This window comes from Centroberyx gerrardi, chromosome 15, assembly GCF_048128805.1.
Source record: "Centroberyx gerrardi isolate f3 chromosome 15, fCenGer3.hap1.cur.20231027, whole genome shotgun sequence".
Taxonomy (NCBI): Eukaryota; Metazoa; Chordata; class Actinopteri; order Beryciformes; family Berycidae; genus Centroberyx; species Centroberyx gerrardi.
Window position 1 is genome coordinate 5,193,264 of NC_136011.1, and position 20,329 is coordinate 5,213,592.

Below are 20,329 nucleotides of genomic sequence, written 5' to 3' on the forward strand. Positions count from 1 at the left end.
AATAACTTCCAAAAAAAGGAGTGGCAACACTGTTTTAATAGAACAAAAAAATTTGTTCTGAAATTCAATAACATCAAAAATCAATGAAATTCAATAATGACATATTGTTGGTTTGATAAAAATCTGTTGTTCCTCTCAAATAGAATGTGTTTTGTATGAATGTGTTCTGTTAAAGACAAATTCTGCCAAATTAAATAAGTGATGGCTGTTATTGTATAGCAACTTTATTTTCATGACACTTTTTTTAAAATTGTTTAAGAAGTTTGACCAATTTAAGACAACTTTGGCAGAATGCATAACCACATCAGCTATAAAAGAGTAATATATTAATATGACAATAGCGACGAATGATTCGCTGAAAATGCCCATTCAATGGCCTTTATCTCCAATGACATTTACTCTCCTCGCTAAACCGCCAGTAAATGGCCACTTCTGTTTAACTAGGGATCAAACTGGCCAGCACTCTAGCATGGAAATGAAATGACACAAGGAGAGGAGAGGAAACAAGGAGCATAATTGGAGACACCCTGTGCTATGTAAAGTGTATGTCATCAACTTCTTCAAATTGGGCCATTGAGAGGGCGCGCGCGGGGCCCGAGGGGTCAAGTTAGCCGCTATCAGGAGGGACTGAAGTGATTCTGGTGAATTTCAGACGAATCACGACCCTCCTCCAGTTTTAGACCCTTCCCACCGCTGGTTGACATACTCATCGCTGGGTCAGGGGCAGGTTAACCCTCCCCTTCACAACTGTCACGGTTCCCCACACTAGCGTTAAGAGACTGAACAGAGAAAATGGGATTCTTCTTGAGCGTCGCTGAAGTTGTCGAATGTTCTTTTTAAAATGCACATATTTCATGTTAAATAGTCCCCACTGACTGCGTCTCTATTTGTGTTGTAAATAAAGACCTGTGATCGAATGGGGTCTTGGACTAGGTTCAAGCTATCTATCAGAGTGTGAATTTCCTGTAGTGGGACACACATGCACTGCCCACACACACACACACACACATTAATAAATCTGTACAATGCTATATGTGCATTTAGATTTTGAATTTGAGCATCTGGTCCATGTTAATTTGCACTTTACTCTCTCCATATAGAAGTCTCAGATTATTGTATTACAAGATACTTTACTGCAAACAGTGCAGTACATAGTATTATATCACAATATTATTAAAAGTCATTGTTTCAGCTGCAATCCGTCACTCCTCTATATTAAGTCACTTAAAGGCCACTGCAAGTCAGGTCAAGTGACTTCATTTAGCAGAACATTATGTACTATCACCACACTGTGTATGCTGCATTCACCAGTAATCTAGATGGAGGTTTAATTACAGTTGGTGGCAAAACTACTGGGACAGTCTTTTCTGCTGTTGACTTATCTACAGTTTCATATGGATTTCACATCAAGAGATGAATAATATGGAAAAGAACATATGGGCCTTTATTGCTGCCCATGTTAAACCAGTGTAAAACAACAGCGCATAATCTGTGACTTGTTCATATAAATAAATGTCTATTTTGCTACTCTCTATCCCTGATCGATATAACACAATAGTGATCCAAACTATAGCCAGTTCATGAAAGCACAGTACTGGACACACTGTTTGATTGACAGGTGATCTCTGGGAAGTGCAGTGCAGAAACACCACAGCATTTAGCGCTGAGCACCAAAGATGGAGACAGTATAAAATAAAAAACCAGATCTTGCAGATTACCACTTCAAACTTGACTTGTATATTGATGAAATGAATAGACATTTGAATACTAGCCCCCAGCCTCCTCCTCCCCTGACAGCAGGATCTAATACCTTGGTGGTCGACCCCCCCGCGGGTTCTTCTTGGGGTGTGGAGAAGTCGAGCCTTCCCTTGCCACTGCTGGCCAACAGGTCCTTGACCTTCTGGTAGTCTGGACGGTCTTGGTAGCCCAGAGATTTCACATAAAGGAGGAATCTGGCCACATCATCTAAAGACAGGGAGAGAGAGTGTCAAACAAGAATTCACTGATGCCATTATTGCCATCCTATACACAGTATTCGATGATCAGATCCATTACTTAAACTCAACAATATACTGTAGACTTGGCCTGTTACTTTGGGGTTGCAGGACAAGAATGACTGCGATTTATTCACTTTTTCTGTACTTGAAGAGATCTAACATCCTTACGTGAGAAAGGCAAAAAAAATCTAGTCATTTGCTCTCATCTGTGGTATGTTACATGAACCGTTTGCTATCAGATTTTAGTTAGATTTCGTATTTGTGAAATACTGTGATACCATACCGTACTTTAGCCTGGTATCAGCATCAGTACTGGCGCATCCATATTATGAAATCGTTGATGTGAGACTTAAGTCATATAGCAAGCAAGGCAGGGTGTACCTGAAGGTCTTACAGTCCAGATACTAACTGCATTGCGTTGCGATGCATCTCACCATTGGGAGTATTAGGCATGCGCGCCGCATTGGAAATGCCGCGTGTATGTGTCATACACAGTCAGCCTCTATGCATCACACACTGGCCGGACGACGTGTATGACACATAGTGCGGTAGAACTTGTATCTCTCACACACACACACACACACTTAGTTGATGCATACCCTGGGTCTTATCTGTGGCGGACAGCCGGGGCCTTGTCAGCAAAGGAGCACCCAGTCCCAACCATACATCACACACTAAGCCCTCACACAGGTGTGACCTCTCTTTTATAAAGAGGAGAGATAAAACACGACAGCAAACTTTGAAAGGCGTGTCAATGGGACAGCTGTTTAATTGCTAGAAAGTTATTTTGGACGTTCAGGTGATGCGAGGAGTGATGGAGTGCTTTATCCTGGGCAGAAAGGTTCGCTTGGCTCCGTGACTGGCAGGATGAGGCTTTGATCTCCCTTTAGTCTCGGACTGTCGTTTAGCCTCGTCTCTCTTGGCTCTTGTCAAATATTCTCTTGGACATTAATCCATTCTAAGGGCACGTTCGCACCATGTGCGTTCGGAGCTTTTACTCCTTTAATTCAATTTGTTTGGCAGGTGAGAGCGATGCCATTGGAACCCAGGAGACACCTGAAAATAGAGGTCTTAGTCCTCTTTCAAGAGAACTGTGGTGTGGTTTGTTAGGAGTGAGAACATAATCCGAACCAACCACAGAAAATGACTCCAAAATGCAAAGTATTATGGAAGTATTATGGATCTGATTTGAGCCAGCAGTTCCTCATGCTTGGAAAGCCTAGCATTACAAAATGAAGCAAGGGCAAACCGCAGTCTGGACGGATGACTGATAACTGGTATGAACACCTAAACTTAGCTAAACTTACTTATAATCGATTCTGGCTATAAAATCATACTTTGTATATCGTTTACTTTCAGCCAAGCAATCTCATTGGTCAAAGGCATGTTTCAAATGTGCTGATAATTCCCATAAAGCATGGCTAACTATACTTTGTTTGGTGCTGTACAAACTCTTGTGGTAACCATGAAGCTAGTTGGTGATCTTTCTTGTTTTCTCCTGATGTATAAATACTACTTTGAAGACTTTTCAGACAGTACACATAAATTGTTAACCACTGTATAAAAGCTTTCATACCCTGAAGGATGTTCTTTACTGTGATTATGGGTATTTCTTTGCTGCAGACATATCACTGTTGTACCTGTAACTACAGTAAAGTACGTCCTCTTGGGTACTGTTGCTATATTTTCAAAACAAATTTTCCATTGTAATATCACAAGCTTTTATCCCGTATACAGTGTGCATGTCAACCCACTGTCTGATTCAGCCTAAGCTCTGGCCTTCTGTCTGACTTCGTCCATTCCTAGACTAGAAGATTAGACGCCTGGAGGTTATTGTGTTTCTTTCCTCCACAGGCTAGTCTAATACCCAAATTCTCAGTTTAACCTAACAAGTGTGAATTATGTCCCGTAAGCCGATGATGCCCCGCGACCTTCGCTTACCTGTGCTGGCTCCGCTCGCCGACAGCTGCTGGACCGAGCCTGGCAGATTATCCATCAGCCTGAGACAAGAGCGAGAGGAGATAAAACGGCGAGGACAGGAAAGTTATGAGAGAGAGAGACTTAAGAGGCAGAACTTTAGGTGAGAAGAATGCGCCAGGAGAGCGCGCTGAATCTGAGCCAAAGCAAACAGTCCTACAGGCTGTAATGCTTCTCTCAACTGAACAGACTGACAGCCAAAGAGCTCGACTAATACACTGCCAGCCTCTAAGGGCGCAGCACTCCGTAGGTGGAGGCCAGGGGTGGAGGGGAGCTATACCAAGCACTTGTGAGGGCTGCAAAAAATAATATATCGAAATCGCAATATTGACTCCTGCAATTTCCAAATGGCAAGAGGCTGTGATTTTTCTTGGAGGGAAAGGTGTTTTAGACAGCTTGTTAAATAAGGTATTCACGTGCTGCGCAGCATCCCTTGCCTGCATATCAAGTTCCATGTCAGAGAAAATCATTTTATAAAAAAAAAAAAAAAAATAGAAGCAGTGTCCACACATTGAAATCCATATCACAATCGCAATGTTCAACATAAATATTGCGGCTCTAGCACTTGTGCTTTACTGACGATTTCAATTTTAGACTTTAGGACTTTTACTTCACCTTTTGCCAATGCAAATATCCTACTTTTATTCTGCTACATTTATCTAACATGTACAATTACTCTGAAGGGAAAGGGGGAATGCACGAAAAGCACTACATTCAAAAGGGCAGCAATTTCAAGGTTCAAGCCAGTTAATTGGAAGTTGAAGTGATCAGAGGCAGCGAAAGCAGATCAGCAGCGCATTTAACATAACCTTTAGATGTTAATGTATCTGAATGGTCCTATGCATTGAAATATGGATACTGAGTTTTCATATAGAATGTTTATTTTTGGTTTTAAAACTTAAGCACATTATAGCAAATATGTCAACAGCTTGTTTTTTCAAAGGAGGGTTGGCAGTACCCTTAGCATTTTTTTAAATTTATAATGGGAGATAATTATCAGGGGAAGGGAAAAAAAACATTCAGAGGTCTTCACCACTAAACCATCTCTGGACAAGACTAAGTAATAGGATTCAAATTCTAATAGTAGCTAGTAATTCTAAGTAGACAACTTTGTTCCCAGAGACCCAGTCACTTAGCATGTTTCTAATTTGGAATACAGTGAAGGATTCGAGTGGTGGAGGCTGTGTGATGCTCTACCTGGCCTTGGCTTCCTGGACCTGAGTCGGGTTGCTGAGAACATCGTCCCAGGGAAGCGACCCACACATCCAGTGGAGAAGACAGAAACCCAGAACCTGGAGGTCACCACGCCTAGATGGAGCTGGGCAGGAAGACAGAAAGATGATCAGAACAAGTTAAAACAAGTTAATAACAAAAAACTGCCAGCTCCTTTTTTACATTAATAATCCCTGACATTCTCGTATAAATGAATAAATGTTCACACTATATAGACAACCGATTAGGACAACAACCAGATTGAAAAAATAGCTGCTAGCAGCAATGAACAGGTTATCACGGCGTGACAAAGAATGCGCTGAGTTCCCTGATTGCTCCACATGGCATTGTGGGTATTAGAGTCTTTGTTATTATCACAACACACATTCAAATGGCTGCATTGTCTTCAAATCTCAACATATCAACATGTGGCTAGCATCCCTAGAAACATAATAGGTTACCACCGCTGCTTTTGCTCACATTGTTTTTATTCCGTTATCTTGGGATTGCAACTTAATTATCTCGTTATTTTGAGATAACACAAGTCTGAAGGAGAATTGACAATGTCAGTAACCTACTTAAATCATAATCTTGAGAGAAATATTTTTGTTATCTAATGATAGAGATAATAAAATTATGATCACGAGAAAACAGTTTGATTACGTTGTGTTCTCAATATAATAGGATTAACAAATTTATGAATAATCACTGGCACTCTTGGCTTCTGTAGTGCAGTGACGAGTGGTAGACCGATTATTAAATGAATCCATGTTAAAACCGGGTTATTAGAGAAATCGTGTTCCTTCGAACCATGTAAACATAATCGAAATATGGCCTTAAGCTGATTACTACCAGTAATCAGGGTATTGGTGTGCATGTAAACATACTCAATAATGTAGAATCGGAGGTAAACAAACAGAGGTAAAGACAGAAACAGACGAAGAAGAATGAACAAAAAACTTTCCAGCAGAAATACAGCAATGTCTCGCGTATGAACAACAGGATCTATTTATTTGGCTTGAAGATGCAGGTTGATGAAATCCAGGGAAGATGACAACCTGCTCTAAAAGCAGACCGCTTCTGATTGAGGAGCTGTTTGTGTGAACCGAGCTGAAACACAGTGACAGCGGGAGCGCCGAGGATGATTATGACGACGATTGCAGGGATGCAGTTTGTTTTCTCAGCTGGGGCCGGTTCCCTCTCTCTTAGACAAAGAAGTTCTCCGGAGTAGAGGAGGTGACATATTGGGTTGTTTCCTCCTGCGGTGGCCTATTTGGAGAAACCGGATCCCCGTGGCCTCTGACATGATCCAGACGACCGCCGGGTAACCTGTGTACTCGCCAACAAAAAAATACCTCTCTCTTCCTTTCTCTCCCCCCGTGGACGGGGAGTCAGGTAGTAAAACACACAAATGTCTGAGCCCAAATCACTACCACATGTTACAGAAGTCAACAATAGTGTACTCTTGACCCCTGTTGTACTGGGTGTGTGTGTGTGTGTGTTAGTGATATGCAGGTCATCTCTGTAGCTACCAGAACCTGGCGTAATTTTTTATTTTTAACTACCCAACCTCGGGGGACACAGAGAAAAGAACTTTTTCTCTTTCTACTAAGTGCTTCACAGTTAGACAAAAGTTAAAGTTAAATGTCTGGTGTCCCAACTTTTGCCTCAGAGCCTTTTTGATGCAATGCATCTGCAATTGAAATGCCTCTAGATATGACTCTTCTCTTAGAGAGGCTAGGCAAAGCATACATATTTACGTTAGAGTTACATTAGAGGGTGTGTACAAGGTGTTAAACACCACTCTGTCTTGCATTGCAATCAACTGTCCATCTGCATTACAATCAATTTTTCATTTCAATGTACCTCATTTTTCTGCAACCACTCTTACAACCACAAAACACTTCAGCAATTCAGGGATCTGATCAGGAGAGCAAAAACTCAAAACTCCTAAAAAAAAAAGCAAAAAACTCCTAAATGAATATGAGTGGTTTGTCTAAAAAATAGATATATAAAACATATATATAAAATATGAAATTTCTGATAGTTGTGTCATTGCCTATGCACTAAACCCGTCAAGAGTGTTTGTGTGTGTGATTGTGGGCGTCTGCATGAATGTGTGTAGTTCATCAATACTTGTGGACCAAGTCCATCCAAAGGGGTCGAGCCCGGGGAGTTTTAGCAGCTCAATACTGTAACGGCCACCGCGTGTCTCCGGAGAAATTACCTATCGACTGGCTCCATCAGAGGGGAGAAATCTCCTGCCTGAGCCGCGGCCGGCATTGATCCTCCCCAGCCAACGGTCTGGTCTAAAGAGGCGACGCGACCACTGCCGGGGAGGAACGGACTACACGCACTGTAACGGGACTGCAGTAATCCAGTTGCAGAAGATGGTAACTGTTGTTGATGAAATATGAAAGATCAATGGCAGATAATGGTTCCATATGATGACGATGATAACACTTTTCAAGTCTGTAAATTGGAATAAAGTGTTTAACGGCATATTCTACGGATTTTGGAGGCAAAGTAGTCCACATTTAACTGAAAGTAATCAAATTATATCACTGAGTGGATTTTGTCACCAATTACAGTTTGAAGTCATCAGTATCAGCGACGGATGGCAGCAAGCAGGGATGTGGTGATGAGGACAGCCCAAAAAGACAGAAAACAACAAGTGTGGTGACTGAGGAAATTGCCACTAGAAACTAAACTGTGTTGTGCCCGAAAAAAGGGGTTAGCCAGGAACGCTAAACTGCAGGGACCCAGCAGGGAAGCAGAGCTATTGATCGGGATGAGGATGATCAGAATGGTGGAGGTGGAGGTAGTGGTGGACTGGGTGAATGGTTGACACTGGCTGTCGAGGAAGGGCCTTGAGAGGAGCGATGCAGTTAGCTGATGTCTTTAGGCGCTGGCTGTTGTTTAGCTTCTGGTCATCATAACTTTGTTAAGAAAACATGACTGTATTTGGAGAAAACCAGGGAAAAAGTCACCAGACCAGCAGAAATTAAAGGAAGTTTTGTGTCCTAAAAACCTGAAAAAATGAAGCCATATCAATGATTGTTTGGTTGATGTGAAAGACGTTGAGTTGGTTTGGTTGATTGGAGGTGTAACTGAGGTTCCACCTCCAATCTACTGAGGTCTGAGGTGGAAACATCACGGGGTTTGTTGCTTTTGCGTGAGAGCCCACAACCAACCTTTTGGCAGATAATGTAAGGCTATTGGAACCCCTTTCAGAGGGCCTGAAGCAAAAGAAATGCTCTAAAACTCATTAAAAGGAAAAGATACAAAATGATATAGTGTAGCTCACATTTTCATTTATGTCGCCAGGAAAGAGTCTATGCAATATGCAGAGCAATCCCTCTAAAAGCAATGGTTTTGACAGTTCTGCTTCAGCAGTTGATTTTATATGACTATTTTGAACAAATCATTTTTAAAACTAAAAAAGGTGAGCATGAAGCCGCTTCAGGCAGAGACAAAACAGTAAAGTGGCAGCTATACATTAGCCCCAAATATCAAACTGTTGTTGTTGACTGTTACACTTCTCCATCTCAACAACTTTGATTATACGGGGTTGGCTCTGCTTCGGTGCAGCTTGCCCTTGTGGGTGTTAAGTATGCATTAAGTCAGCATTACAATGTGGCTTCCTATTGTTGTAAATAATTACGGAGCACTTCATTGCTACTGAGAGGCAGTTGAAGGAGAATAAAGATGAAAAATACATGCGACACCGGCGCTGGAAAAAGTATTGCAACTCCCACAGCGACATAATAGATTAACAATTAAAAAGATCAACAACTACATTAAGCGGTGCTGCCCTCTGTACGTGCTCTGGGCGCGTTATCGCCGCTCACAATAGTGTTTTGTCTGTTTGCTCTCGTGTACTTAATGCGTTTTGCCCTCACATGAGGAATGGCGTGGGACAGCGCAGATACGTACATGCATGTGCAAACACACACACTCAAACAGCTCTCTAAAGGAGCTCGGGCATGCGTGAACAGCATACACACACGTGCACAATACACATATAGGCAACACCCGCATAAGTATGCACACACGCACACACACAGCCTTCACACACATTCTCCACATGCTTGTGACAGGGAGGTGAGGTGGTGATGGTGTTGTTGTTAATTATCTCCTATTGTTATTCAGATTCCCTAAAGCGTGCCGCGGTGTCACACTCTTAACCCTTCTCCTTCGCAGCCGCGCCGCTTTCCGAGACGGTCTTCTGTCCGCCGGACGCCCACGGAATGGCAATAATTACACCGTTTTAACTCCGGGGTTCAAAGGCTCGCCACTCCCAAGATGCGTTTTGCCGAACCTCGCCATGGCAACCCGTCGACATCTTTGCGGGGATGTGGGAAAAATGACGCGGGGAAAAATGACAATATCCAAAAAGCTTAAAATTTGAGGGGTCAATGAGTATTATCTGCCTCTAGCTGATAGATCGTTCAATTCAATTGGTGATGATGGGAGGATACTAGAGGTAAAGGGGAACCACTCAATTCAGAAAATGAGAGAGAGCTGTCCACATTGTTTTGTTTTTTTGACCGAAAATGATCAACTAGTGCATGCCTGTGATTGAGCTAGCGTGGATCCGCGTTTGAAACTACAATGATTAGCATTGCTTCTGCCTGGACACATGGACGTTTCCATGCAGCATTTACCTTGTGCTCCTTCATTTAGAACAGCGAAAAGGCACATCATCAGCACTTTCAAACGGCGCACCTTTCTCTTGTTCTTTCCCTCCCTCTCCCCCGAAATCATATTAAAAATTGACACGCTTTCCGTTTGATAATTATCGCTGACAGGGCATTTTTTTTACCCCTCTTTTATTTATCGACCGCATCGACGGAAACACTGGTGCGGCGATTAGGCAGTCTGAGCCACGCTCGCTGGCGATATCGAGCCGGTGGGTAGTGGAGTTGGTCGGTGCGGAGCTCAGAGAGGTTATCTGTGGGCCCGGGCCTCGCTCTAACCAAACATCAAAGCCCTTAATTAATGGGGGATGAATACACGATGCAGGTTATGACTTCGGCTAATTAGGGAATTGTTAAACGGAGACGGCGCCGGGGAATTCAGCGGGGGCTGGGGATGGAGAATCGATGGTCAATGAAGAGAGGGAGCATGTAGGCAATTTGCCAGTTAATGTGTTCCCAATATCAGCCGAGGGAGGCAGAGGGTGGCGGGGCAGGGAGGCTATTTTACATGTATTGACAAACGAAGACTCGGCAAACTGAAAGGACAGCACATATGGTAAGGTTAATCCGGATTCTGTCAAATTACCAAAATACTGGCGAGCGTGGGCTCTCTACGACAACACTGTGAACCTGAAGCTCTGTCAGTTCTGGTGAGTTTAGGGGAATGCATACCTTTCTCCCAACACTTAATATGCGTAGAGTTGTATTTGAAAGTCATTAGTTTATGTAAAATCACTAAACACGGCACTTGGATAGCATGTACTTATAATTACCTCCGCCAAGGAGGTTATGTTTTCGGTGCCGTTTGTTTGTTTGTTTGTCTGTTTGTTTGTCTGTTAGCAGGATTACGGAAAAACTACTGGCCCGATTTTCATGAAACTTCGTGGAAGGGTGTAGCATGGGCCAAGGAAGAACCCATTAAATTTTGGAGCGGATCCGGATCCGACTCACGAACAAGCAATAATAGCACGAACCTTGGCGGAGGTCTGCGCTCTCCGAGTGCCCTTCTAGTTATCTATTATTTCTTGTCATTTTTATAAAGAGGCAAATTGTCATCAGTCAGTCCGTGGAGAGACACCTCACATTTTTGTACCTTTGGCCATCAAACAGTGTTTTGATGCAAAAGTCTAAGCTGTCTAATTAATACAAGGGAGTAAAAGTTGTGTTATTATGAAAATGTAACTTTAACCATGACATAATTTCAATAATCCTCTTGCATGCAAAAAACATGACATCACACAACAGGCAAAGGAACTCTGTTGCTGCAGTACAGTGATGTATGGTGATACATGTAGCAAATGCTGTTTAATCAGTGCTTCTATGAATATATGTTATAGGCTATGTTTGCTAGCGTTATTGTATTCTCCATAGAAGAGAAGGCAGTGATCAACTAGGTAGCCAGAAAGCTGAGATCAGATTCAAATAAACTGATCATTAATTAGGTCTATATGTCACCACAAATATGCCATGGGACTGTACACAATCTGTACTTGTTTTCTGTGATGTTAACTGTTTATCTGAATCAGACACTTACAGACTCCTTTGTGGGCGTCCAGACTGGTGTACTCAATGGTTCCATTGTGGCCCTTCTTGGGGTTTTCCTTGTACTCTTTGTGGACTCCATCAGGACAGTACCTGTAGGACAGGCCATAGTCTGCTAGGTAGACCTACAGCACACAATACAACACACACACACACATATACACACAAGTTGCTAATTATAAAGTCATTCAACAAAATAAGTGAATTGATCACGTCATTCACGTGGCTTTTCAGACATATCAAAACTACAAGCTAATGTGAAAAAAAAAAACAATCCTTGGATAGTTCTTGTCCTCCATTCTGATTGGCTGAGTTACATTTGAAGCAGTTATAAAACACTCTGTAAACTCACAACTTTGATCATTGAATTATTAATGTGCATTAAATGAAAATCACCACTCATACCAGTATTTATGTGTCACTTAGCAAGCACTTTGTTTAGCTACTGTTCAAGGAACTAGCTTGGCGGAAGAATAGCATTTGATTATTATTTCATTATTATCAATGCAAAATGAAAGATTTATTGTACATTTGCATTATTTCTTTTTAATATAATGGTGTACTACCACCATTTTATTTTATTTTTAGTGATTTAAGAACAGTGAAAAGTACATAGATAAGAGTAGGCCTCTACTACTATGAACCTGCATAGTAGCTAGTGGAGATGCACTGCAGGCAAACCTTTTCAGGGTCTCGGTGACCCAGCATCAGATTGGCAGCTTTAATGTCTGCATGGACATACTCGTTGTCATGGATATACTCCAGCACATCCACCTGGCAAGGACAAGACACAGAATACACACACACACGCACACACACAGAACACCTCTGTAAAGAACAAGAAGCAACAGATTATATAACTCACAATGGCCATTGCCTATGGGTGACTATATCACCCATGAATGCAAGGCAAACAAGCAAAACGGATAATGGCGCATACAGAATGGTAGAAGTAGATTCCATTCACCTCTTATTTATTTACTCAACCTTAAGGTGAAGATGGGTCATTATCTGTTAAAGCGCCCTTTGACCCTGTCAGTAGTTGCTATCTCAGCCCCTCCAGCTCCTTTGTAAATCACCAATCAATGGACATAAAAAGACCGGAGTCAACCGCTCACCAGTCCTCGACCGAGCTGGAGCGCGGCGGCCATCCTCAGCTGACCCCCGTTGCGCTCGCACACTTTCTGAAGGTCACTGCCCAGCCGGTCCATGGCCATGAAGCGATACCTGAGTGGGAGAGGAGGAGATCAAAAGTCAAAGCCTTTCTTTGTGAATCACATCCCAGTAATTCCTGGGTTTCAGTCCCAGTGATATTTCAATGGCTCTTTGGCCTGAGAATACTCTTTAAGAACCAGGAGAAACCCGGGAATACATGGTTTGACTCTGATAACTGCTACAGAAATTACATTTGCAGCATTTCAGAGTAAGTTGCAATAAGTGCTACAGTGGAAAAACCTTCTATGAAATGACAATTTCATTGTCAGAAATAGGTATTGGAAATAAATATTGGAAGTGGAACCCATTCTGAAGCCATAACGCAAGGCCGAGCAGGTCGTTTATGTTACTTTCAAAAAGAGTTTTCTACATGTAAGTGTAAATGACCTTTATTTTCAAGTTCCGCCCGCACAGTCTACATAAACTTTCACAAACTGAATCAGCTGCAGCCTTCGCACCTGTTGACATTCTCTCTCTCTCTCTCGACAATGACGAGACGAATCAGAAAGAAAATGCTTGCGTCCTCAATAGAAAGTCCACAAACTATTTGGTTCAAACTTGATCAGGCAAAACTAATACTGTAATGTGCAGGGAAAACGCTGATTACTTGCTGAAATGCTTATTGTTAAAGAGACCTGTCACATAGTCATCAACTAACTCACTGACATCACCATTTGACAATATGACATGACCAAGTCCGTACCTGAGTCCATTATGTTCAGCGAGCCCCGATCCCCAGTAGGCCGGGATGCCCAAAAAGGCCAGTTTCCTGCTTCTCACCCATCTGTGCACTGGAGCAACATCAGGACAGGAGTAATTATTGCACACACACACATTTCTACAACTAGACTCGTAATGACCTTCTACGGTGTCCGAAAAGTCTGGATCATCGGGAAACACTGCTTGACAAGTGGGATTCCAAACCACAACACAGACACCAAAAACCCTGGTGCCTTGGACCACTATGTAATGTTACCTATCCCACAGATTCCAGACTTTTCAGACCTCCTGTATTGACGACATTCCTTCCGTGAAACTGTTCCTTTTCCCAGGGTTCCTATAAAGTGTCAATTTTAAAATTCCAGACTTTAATTCCTTGATTTGATTTGAAGATTTTGGATTTCAGTATGATTTATGCTGATAGTCCCCCCAATAACCCATATCTCTCTAAGGATGAAGATTACTCTCCATAGCAAAATACATCAGAATATTAGAGAGGGGTGTAGTTGTATGTATATCAGGATAGTACAACATTTTCCCATACTTGTCCAAACTTTTTGTGCAATTCCCAAACGTATCAAGACCTGGAAATGACCAAAATATTTCTCCATACATTTACAGACTTTCCAGACCTGTGTAGGAACCTTGTTTTCCAGGTGAAGCCTGGCCAAAAAACACAAAAAGTCAGAAAATGTCCAGAATTCATATTGGTCCCCCAATAACGCAGCGTAATAACGCATGCACGCATTTATCAAATCTTACAGCATTGAGGCTACGAACACACAAGTGCAAACACACGCGCGCGCACACAGACAGAGGCCCCAGACAAAGCAGTAGGCCTGGCTCGGGGCTCGATGGCGGCCGGCCTGACTGGCGCTCGACCAGGCTGGCAGGTGGTCAGGGGCCCAGCGGAGGTCCGGGCATCATTACGTGTGAGTGGCTCCCTCTCTCTCTCTCTCTCTCTCGCCTCTCTCCAAACGACGGCGTTCGAGAGCTCAGACAAGCGCAGAGAGGGGGGCTAACTGCCACAGAGGTGCATGTTTGCTTTGGCTTATTAATTACTGTGCAGCAGGCGGCGAAGCCTCTGCGTCTGCGGCCACTTCATCAGTCAAACACACTCCCGCTCCGCCGAGCTGCCGGACGGGCGGTGCTACTCACTGCTCTCCGGCTTGGCTGCCCTCTGGTAGAACTTGAGCTCGGAGAACAGGGGGCCGTTCTCATGGTACTCCTGCACACACAAGCAAGTGGTGTTAACTTTCACTGTTTCATTATCACAGTTTAAAGCTGCACTAGGCACGATTTTTATATAAAAATACACCTGTCTTATCAGCCTAAATTACAAAGTGTGGCTGTAATAGAGAAGAGCGTCACATCACAACTAATTCAGACTCTGTAGATTCACCCTATTTCCCCAAATGAAATTCTAGAGTCACAAGAAGTGACAAATCCAAACTGTCTCCTAAAGAGAAGTGACCGGCACTCTGTCCAGAGAAACCTGGACTGACCAGGAGAGGCGTGAGAGGAAAAGATCTAATGTTTGGTATAAAGCATCACAGACCGTAAGGGTTGGTAAATATTAGTTTGCTGTGTGCAGTTTTACACCGTGACGCTTAAAGGAAAAATCCACCCTCAAACCGGAATTACATATGTTACTCCTATGGTCTGGGACAGTTTGAGGTGAAACTGGAATGAATGGTTTGATTTGAATTTACAGTTTATATATCTGCACACTAAAAAACACAAAAATACAAATAAAAGCGAAATATTACATACTGTGTTGGCATTATAAAATATAGAAATACAATACAAAATGGATGACAACGTTAAGTAACATTAAGGATGTGAGAGCTGTAGAACTGTATATCTCAGTATTTATTGAAACTGAAAAAAAGCATTAAAGTCTTAGTAAAGATGGCATAAGCTGTATCCATGCAGCACTTATGTACTCACCACTTTTATCACATAATCAGTGTCTGCTGCAACAGGTCTGTCAACATCCTGCGAGGCTGAGAGAAGACAGGAGATGTGATATGATGTGATATGTTAGGGCTGGGTGATAATCCAATATTATCGTTTATCATCTTTCAGTGGAATCATATCGTGATGATATGAAGATATTTTAATATCGTGACACACATTTCTGCTGTCTAAATTGATGATGACAAGCAAATTTTACTTAAAAACTCTGATAAAATGAGCTATGGTAGGAATATTATTTGAAAATTTCAGTTTTGTTTGACACCACACCTAACATCACCATTCGGTTCAATGAGATGAACATTAATTTGATTATTTGCATACATGAACCATATCGTGATATATATTGATATCGAGAAAAATCCTTATGATTATCATGATATTGATTTCAACCATATCGCCCAGCCCTATGATACATCATGATAAATCAGCACTTATGGACCAGATAAGACCCTTTGGAATTTTTACATTTTATGGAAGACCGTGATCAGATTTGCAAAATGATGTATCTTGCGCTTTAATAACAAAAAAAACATGAGGAAGTTCATGGAAATTTTTTTAAAAAAAAGATTAGAAAGAGTTAATTATTAGTTGTGACATGTCAGTGATTTAAATTCCTTTAGCAATCCAACCTGTTCATCCACACTACTTTCACAACCAAATCAGACAGAGGCTAATTTTGGTGTTGGTAAATTTTATCTGTACTACATAATCTCCCTGAATGAATGTGTGTATTTGACAGACAAAGAAAGGGCGTTATTCTGTCCAGCTGTGTGCATGCATGTGATTAAGTGACACAGTGTGTGTATGTGTGTGTGTGTGTGTGTCATCAGACACAGTGTGCTCATTACCAAGATAGATCAGTCCAAAGCCACCTTGACCGATGATTTTGCCCAGCCTCCATCTCTTCTTCTCAGTGTCGGTCAGTAGAAAGCCGTCTGGTAGTGGTTTGGGTAATGCCCTCTTTCTTGGTGCCATGGAAGCTGAGGAAAGTTGGGTGTGTCAAAAAATAAAATAACAGGGAAAATATGTTGTAAATGTTAGGGGAAATATTAAATAGTCACACAAAACTTTAAGATACACATGGAGAAATGAGAAATATTAACATACCATTTGCTAATGTGGCTGGAATCTCAAACCTCTGACAAATGTGTTTAGGTTCAGTGGTAAAATTGAAATAGATTTAATCATTTACTTAACAAGAGCAAATAAGTGTAGATAAATTCTTACAAGCACTGTTTGACGTGAAAACAAAACTGAAACAATGATATGGAATCTTCCTGGGCTGACTTGCCAGGTGGTTAGGCACTTAATATGGCCTTGCTTATTGTCAAACGTACATACCTGGTAAAACATAACTTAAGACCTTTTCCGAATCGTTAGGTTCTTCTGGTAAATTCGGCATATATGAACTTTTAGAACTCGTTCCCACTGCTCGCTACTGTACAGTATTTTAGTAGTAGACTGGTAAGAAGCGGCATAAAAAAATCCTCAAGGTGATATTTTATTGAAACATTTCGTGTTGGATGTATGCCGACTTGAAGAGTGGCTCGTGATGATTCGGGGAAGGTCACTTGTTATGTTCTAGGAGCTATACAACTTCAGATAAGCAAGGCAACATAAAACTGACAGACTTTTAAATGGACTTTGGCGTAACGTTATCTCCATAGAAGAGGGGACTGTCGGGGCTGTTATTAGCTTTACAGTAAATAGCGAGCCACTTCAGCCGAAATCTCGTACAATTAGCTGGATTTCTGAATCTATATCAGCCGAAGACCAATGAACCCACAGCTGTTAGCTGACACTCGGGAATTATCGATTTAACGCTATGATCGGTTGAAGATGTTGCAAGCTCAACGTTAGCCAAAGTAACAGTTGACCGGCTAGCAGCCAAGGAGGTTCTATATTAGGCTAGTTAGACTAACTAGCAACAGGTAAAAAATTGCACTGACCTCCGAAAGGAATCCACACCGTATGACAGTTGCCCTTTTTATGTAGAAACAAGGCTCTTAGCGAATTCTTAACCGTAATTAGGAGGCTTTTCTAATGTATCTGCCCCGCTTTATCAACTGTGTATCGCTAGCACAGCAAAAACAGAAACAAAACTTACTTACTTCCTGAAAGTTTGTCCCTCCCGCTACTCGGTAGAGCCAATGGGAAGCATGGAAAGTGTTCTTTGACAACGAATAGCCAATAGGGAAGCAGTAGAGGCGGGAATACGCAGTAATGCACTCCCCGTTGACTCATGTGATCTTGACACCATTATATCTTTTGGAGCGACTAATGCCAATTCAAAACTCAGGTCAGTAGAACTGCCAGCAAGATGCCAAACTGCCATGTATGTTTTGACAAAGTTAGAGAAAAAAAGCCAGGTTGAATTGTTTCATATTATTTATTGAATCTATGTATTTCATACACATACATAGACATACATACACAGACATGTAATTTATTTAGACAAATTAAGAATATTAAAAACCCATACAAATCCAGATTCATTCATTGTTTGGTTTTGTAAAACATAAACTCAGATTCTTGAAAGGTGGGACATGCTTACATGTTTACAGATTAGATAATCTCTTTACAACACACTCATGTAAGAACCATTTATATCTATGAAGCATCACTTACAGCTAATACAAGTTTAGCTGTATGTCAGTCCCTTTATCATGACTCAGTCTACCAAAGACTAAAAAAATGCACTTCATCATCATCATCATTTATCATCAACATTATCATTTTAATGAACATCATCATTGTCATCATTCTTGATATGTCATGATCCCTTAATTTATCAGTATCACTTTATTCTCTGAATACAATAAATACTGTGTGGTTTAGGGTTAGACATATATATCAGTTTGCTGCAAATTTAAAGATATTGGTGCAAAAAAATGTCTTCTGTCTAAAACATAAAAAAAAAAAAAAAAAATAGAAAAATCGTTATCGGCTTCCAAAAATGCTCATATCAGTCTAACCCTAGTGTAGTTGGTGCAGAGGGTGTCATCCATAGGGCTTACTGACACCCTTGTTACAACATGGTACTGAAGTGGACCTCATCTGTGCATACATACTCTAAATAGTCAATATCACTGCAGCCAATACTAGCAGCAACATCCAATAAAATGGAACCAGAGGTGGTGTTGTATCCTGACATAGGATTGGGCCTTCAAAGCAGCCTCTTGTATACTGCTTATTCACCTTACTTACACAAATCAATAACAGTTTGTTTTCTTGAATTCAAGCCTCCCTGATGTAACCCAGCTTGATCTCCGTTTTGCTGTACAACATGGTCAATATCATGCCTGGGTAATGAACACAGGGTGCAGGGACAAATGGAACACTGTAATCGGCGGCGGACACAAACTCACACATTTCTCCGCTCATCGCTCCCAATCAAGCTTGTTTTATTCAGATGAAAGGAGAAGGAAAGTGCCTACTCTTGTTGTTCCTGTTGGTATGCACCTGCAGCGAGCCTATCGATCCACAGGCACCCTTAGGGCCTAATTTAAGACTCAAGAATTCTGCTATAAAAGAGAGAAAATAAAACATCACTGGTTGAACATCAGGTAGTCATAAAGAAAACTGGGGAAAACTGGGTCTACTTTGGAGTGAAGATGAGCTCTGAGTCATGTAGGCTGTTTCTGTGAAGATCAATGGAACAACAGCTATAATGAATGTGGCCTAATTGTTGCACCACAGGGCCTATGGTGTATCTTTGACTACCTGTCATTAACTGGGGTTATGTCTAACTGGCTTAGGAATACCTTTAATTGCATCATCTTTTCCCAACATCTTTTGCAAATTTATATATCATCAATACAAGGCAGTCCCAATAAGTTTTTTCATTTAATTGGTAGGTGATTGGGCCGTAGAAGTGTTCCATGAGGACATGTAGACTTGTGTGTTTGCCTGGGATTTGAACAGATTTGAACTATTCCATCTGAAAAACATATCACTTGCCATAAAGCGGGGCAGTAGACTGCCTGTCTACTACAGGCAGTTAAGGTGTGTGTTGCTCCAAAATACCTCACTTGATGCATTCTTTTTACAATTGTAGGCTTATCTACAATGTGTCCCATACTTTTGCTAAATCGGTCATCTTGCACATCTCAGTTAAACCTCACCAACAGTTGAAAGAGCTGGTCTCTCTTGGTGAGTTTAAAGGGATAATGGAGGATTTTGTGGCAGACTCAGTAAGGAGCTGCCTTTGCTTTGCTTAGTCGAGATGAAGAAGTTTTTACTCTGTGAACTTGCTGGTCTGATTGGACTAGTGGACTTTGGAGTGCTTAGTGTATGCAGAAGATTTTTCTTTGCTCTCCCCTTCATGTGATTGTGATTGCATTTTGATTTTATACATTATTTTACTATTTTATGCAATTTCTTTTATGTGTTTTTGACTGCCCATTCGTTCACTCTGTGTTAAAGGCGCAACCACAGAACTTGAATGGATAGAGCGGTCTTTCCCATTCAAATCAATGTTCCAGGACGGCCATTTTTATGTACCGATGGGCTAGCTTCCATATAGACCAACTTTTGGCAAGTTGCTGTGGTGAGAGGTTTTACAGCAAGAACAAAAGGAGCTTCTCCATTAGCCTTGCTGCCATGGATTGCTAATATGATAATGCAACTAGAAGAGTTGGGAGAGTTTTGACAGTTTGCTAAGCACTGGTGCATCAGACACATCTGCTCAGTTCTCAAGCAAGTCTGAAAGATTTTACGGTCTTAATGCCCAGACTTGCGTTGTCACTATAGCAATTAACCCTTAAACACTGCATAGTGGCCCTTTTATGCTGTACTAGCTAAATTATCATGGCAAACAGCGGAAGGACCGTTCCATCCATTCAAGTTCTGTGGGTGCAACACTCTGGCTCAGGTTCAGTCTCGCTAAGTACTACAAAGAAAAATGGGTGTAAGGAATCCTTTATCCCGACTGCCCCTCCTAAATGTTGGAAGAGGAGGACCATGATTGTTTGTCGGTGATGATGA

At 41.6% G+C, this 20,329-nt stretch overlaps 1 protein-coding gene across 5 annotated transcripts in view; it reads right to left on the reverse strand.

Moving 5' to 3' along the window:
* vrk2 (VRK serine/threonine kinase 2) overlaps positions 1-16,348 on the reverse strand; it is a 19,096-nt gene extending 2,748 nt beyond the window's left edge. For 4 of the 5 annotated variants that reach the window (XM_078288700.1, XM_071916330.2, XM_078288699.1 and 1 more), the window contains exons 1-10: positions 16,192-16,348; positions 15,314-15,369; positions 14,522-14,591; positions 13,347-13,434; positions 12,547-12,655; positions 12,110-12,202; positions 11,421-11,553; positions 5,172-5,292; positions 3,939-3,997; positions 1,811-1,965 (exon numbers count right to left, since the gene is read on the reverse strand). In XM_078288700.1, coding sequence (XP_078144826.1) covers positions 1,811-1,965; positions 3,939-3,997; positions 5,172-5,292; positions 11,421-11,553; positions 12,110-12,202; positions 12,547-12,655; positions 13,347-13,434; positions 14,522-14,591; positions 15,314-15,369; positions 16,192-16,318 — 1,011 coding nt within the window. In that variant the 5' untranslated portion in view covers positions 16,319-16,348. The remainder of the gene's footprint in view (positions 1-1,810; positions 1,966-3,938; positions 3,998-5,171; positions 5,293-11,420; positions 11,554-12,109; positions 12,203-12,546; positions 12,656-13,346; positions 13,435-14,521; positions 14,592-15,313; positions 15,370-16,191) is intronic. The other variant, XM_071916331.2, reaches the window with a different exon arrangement.
* Between the last annotated feature and the right edge of the window lie 3,981 nt (positions 16,349-20,329).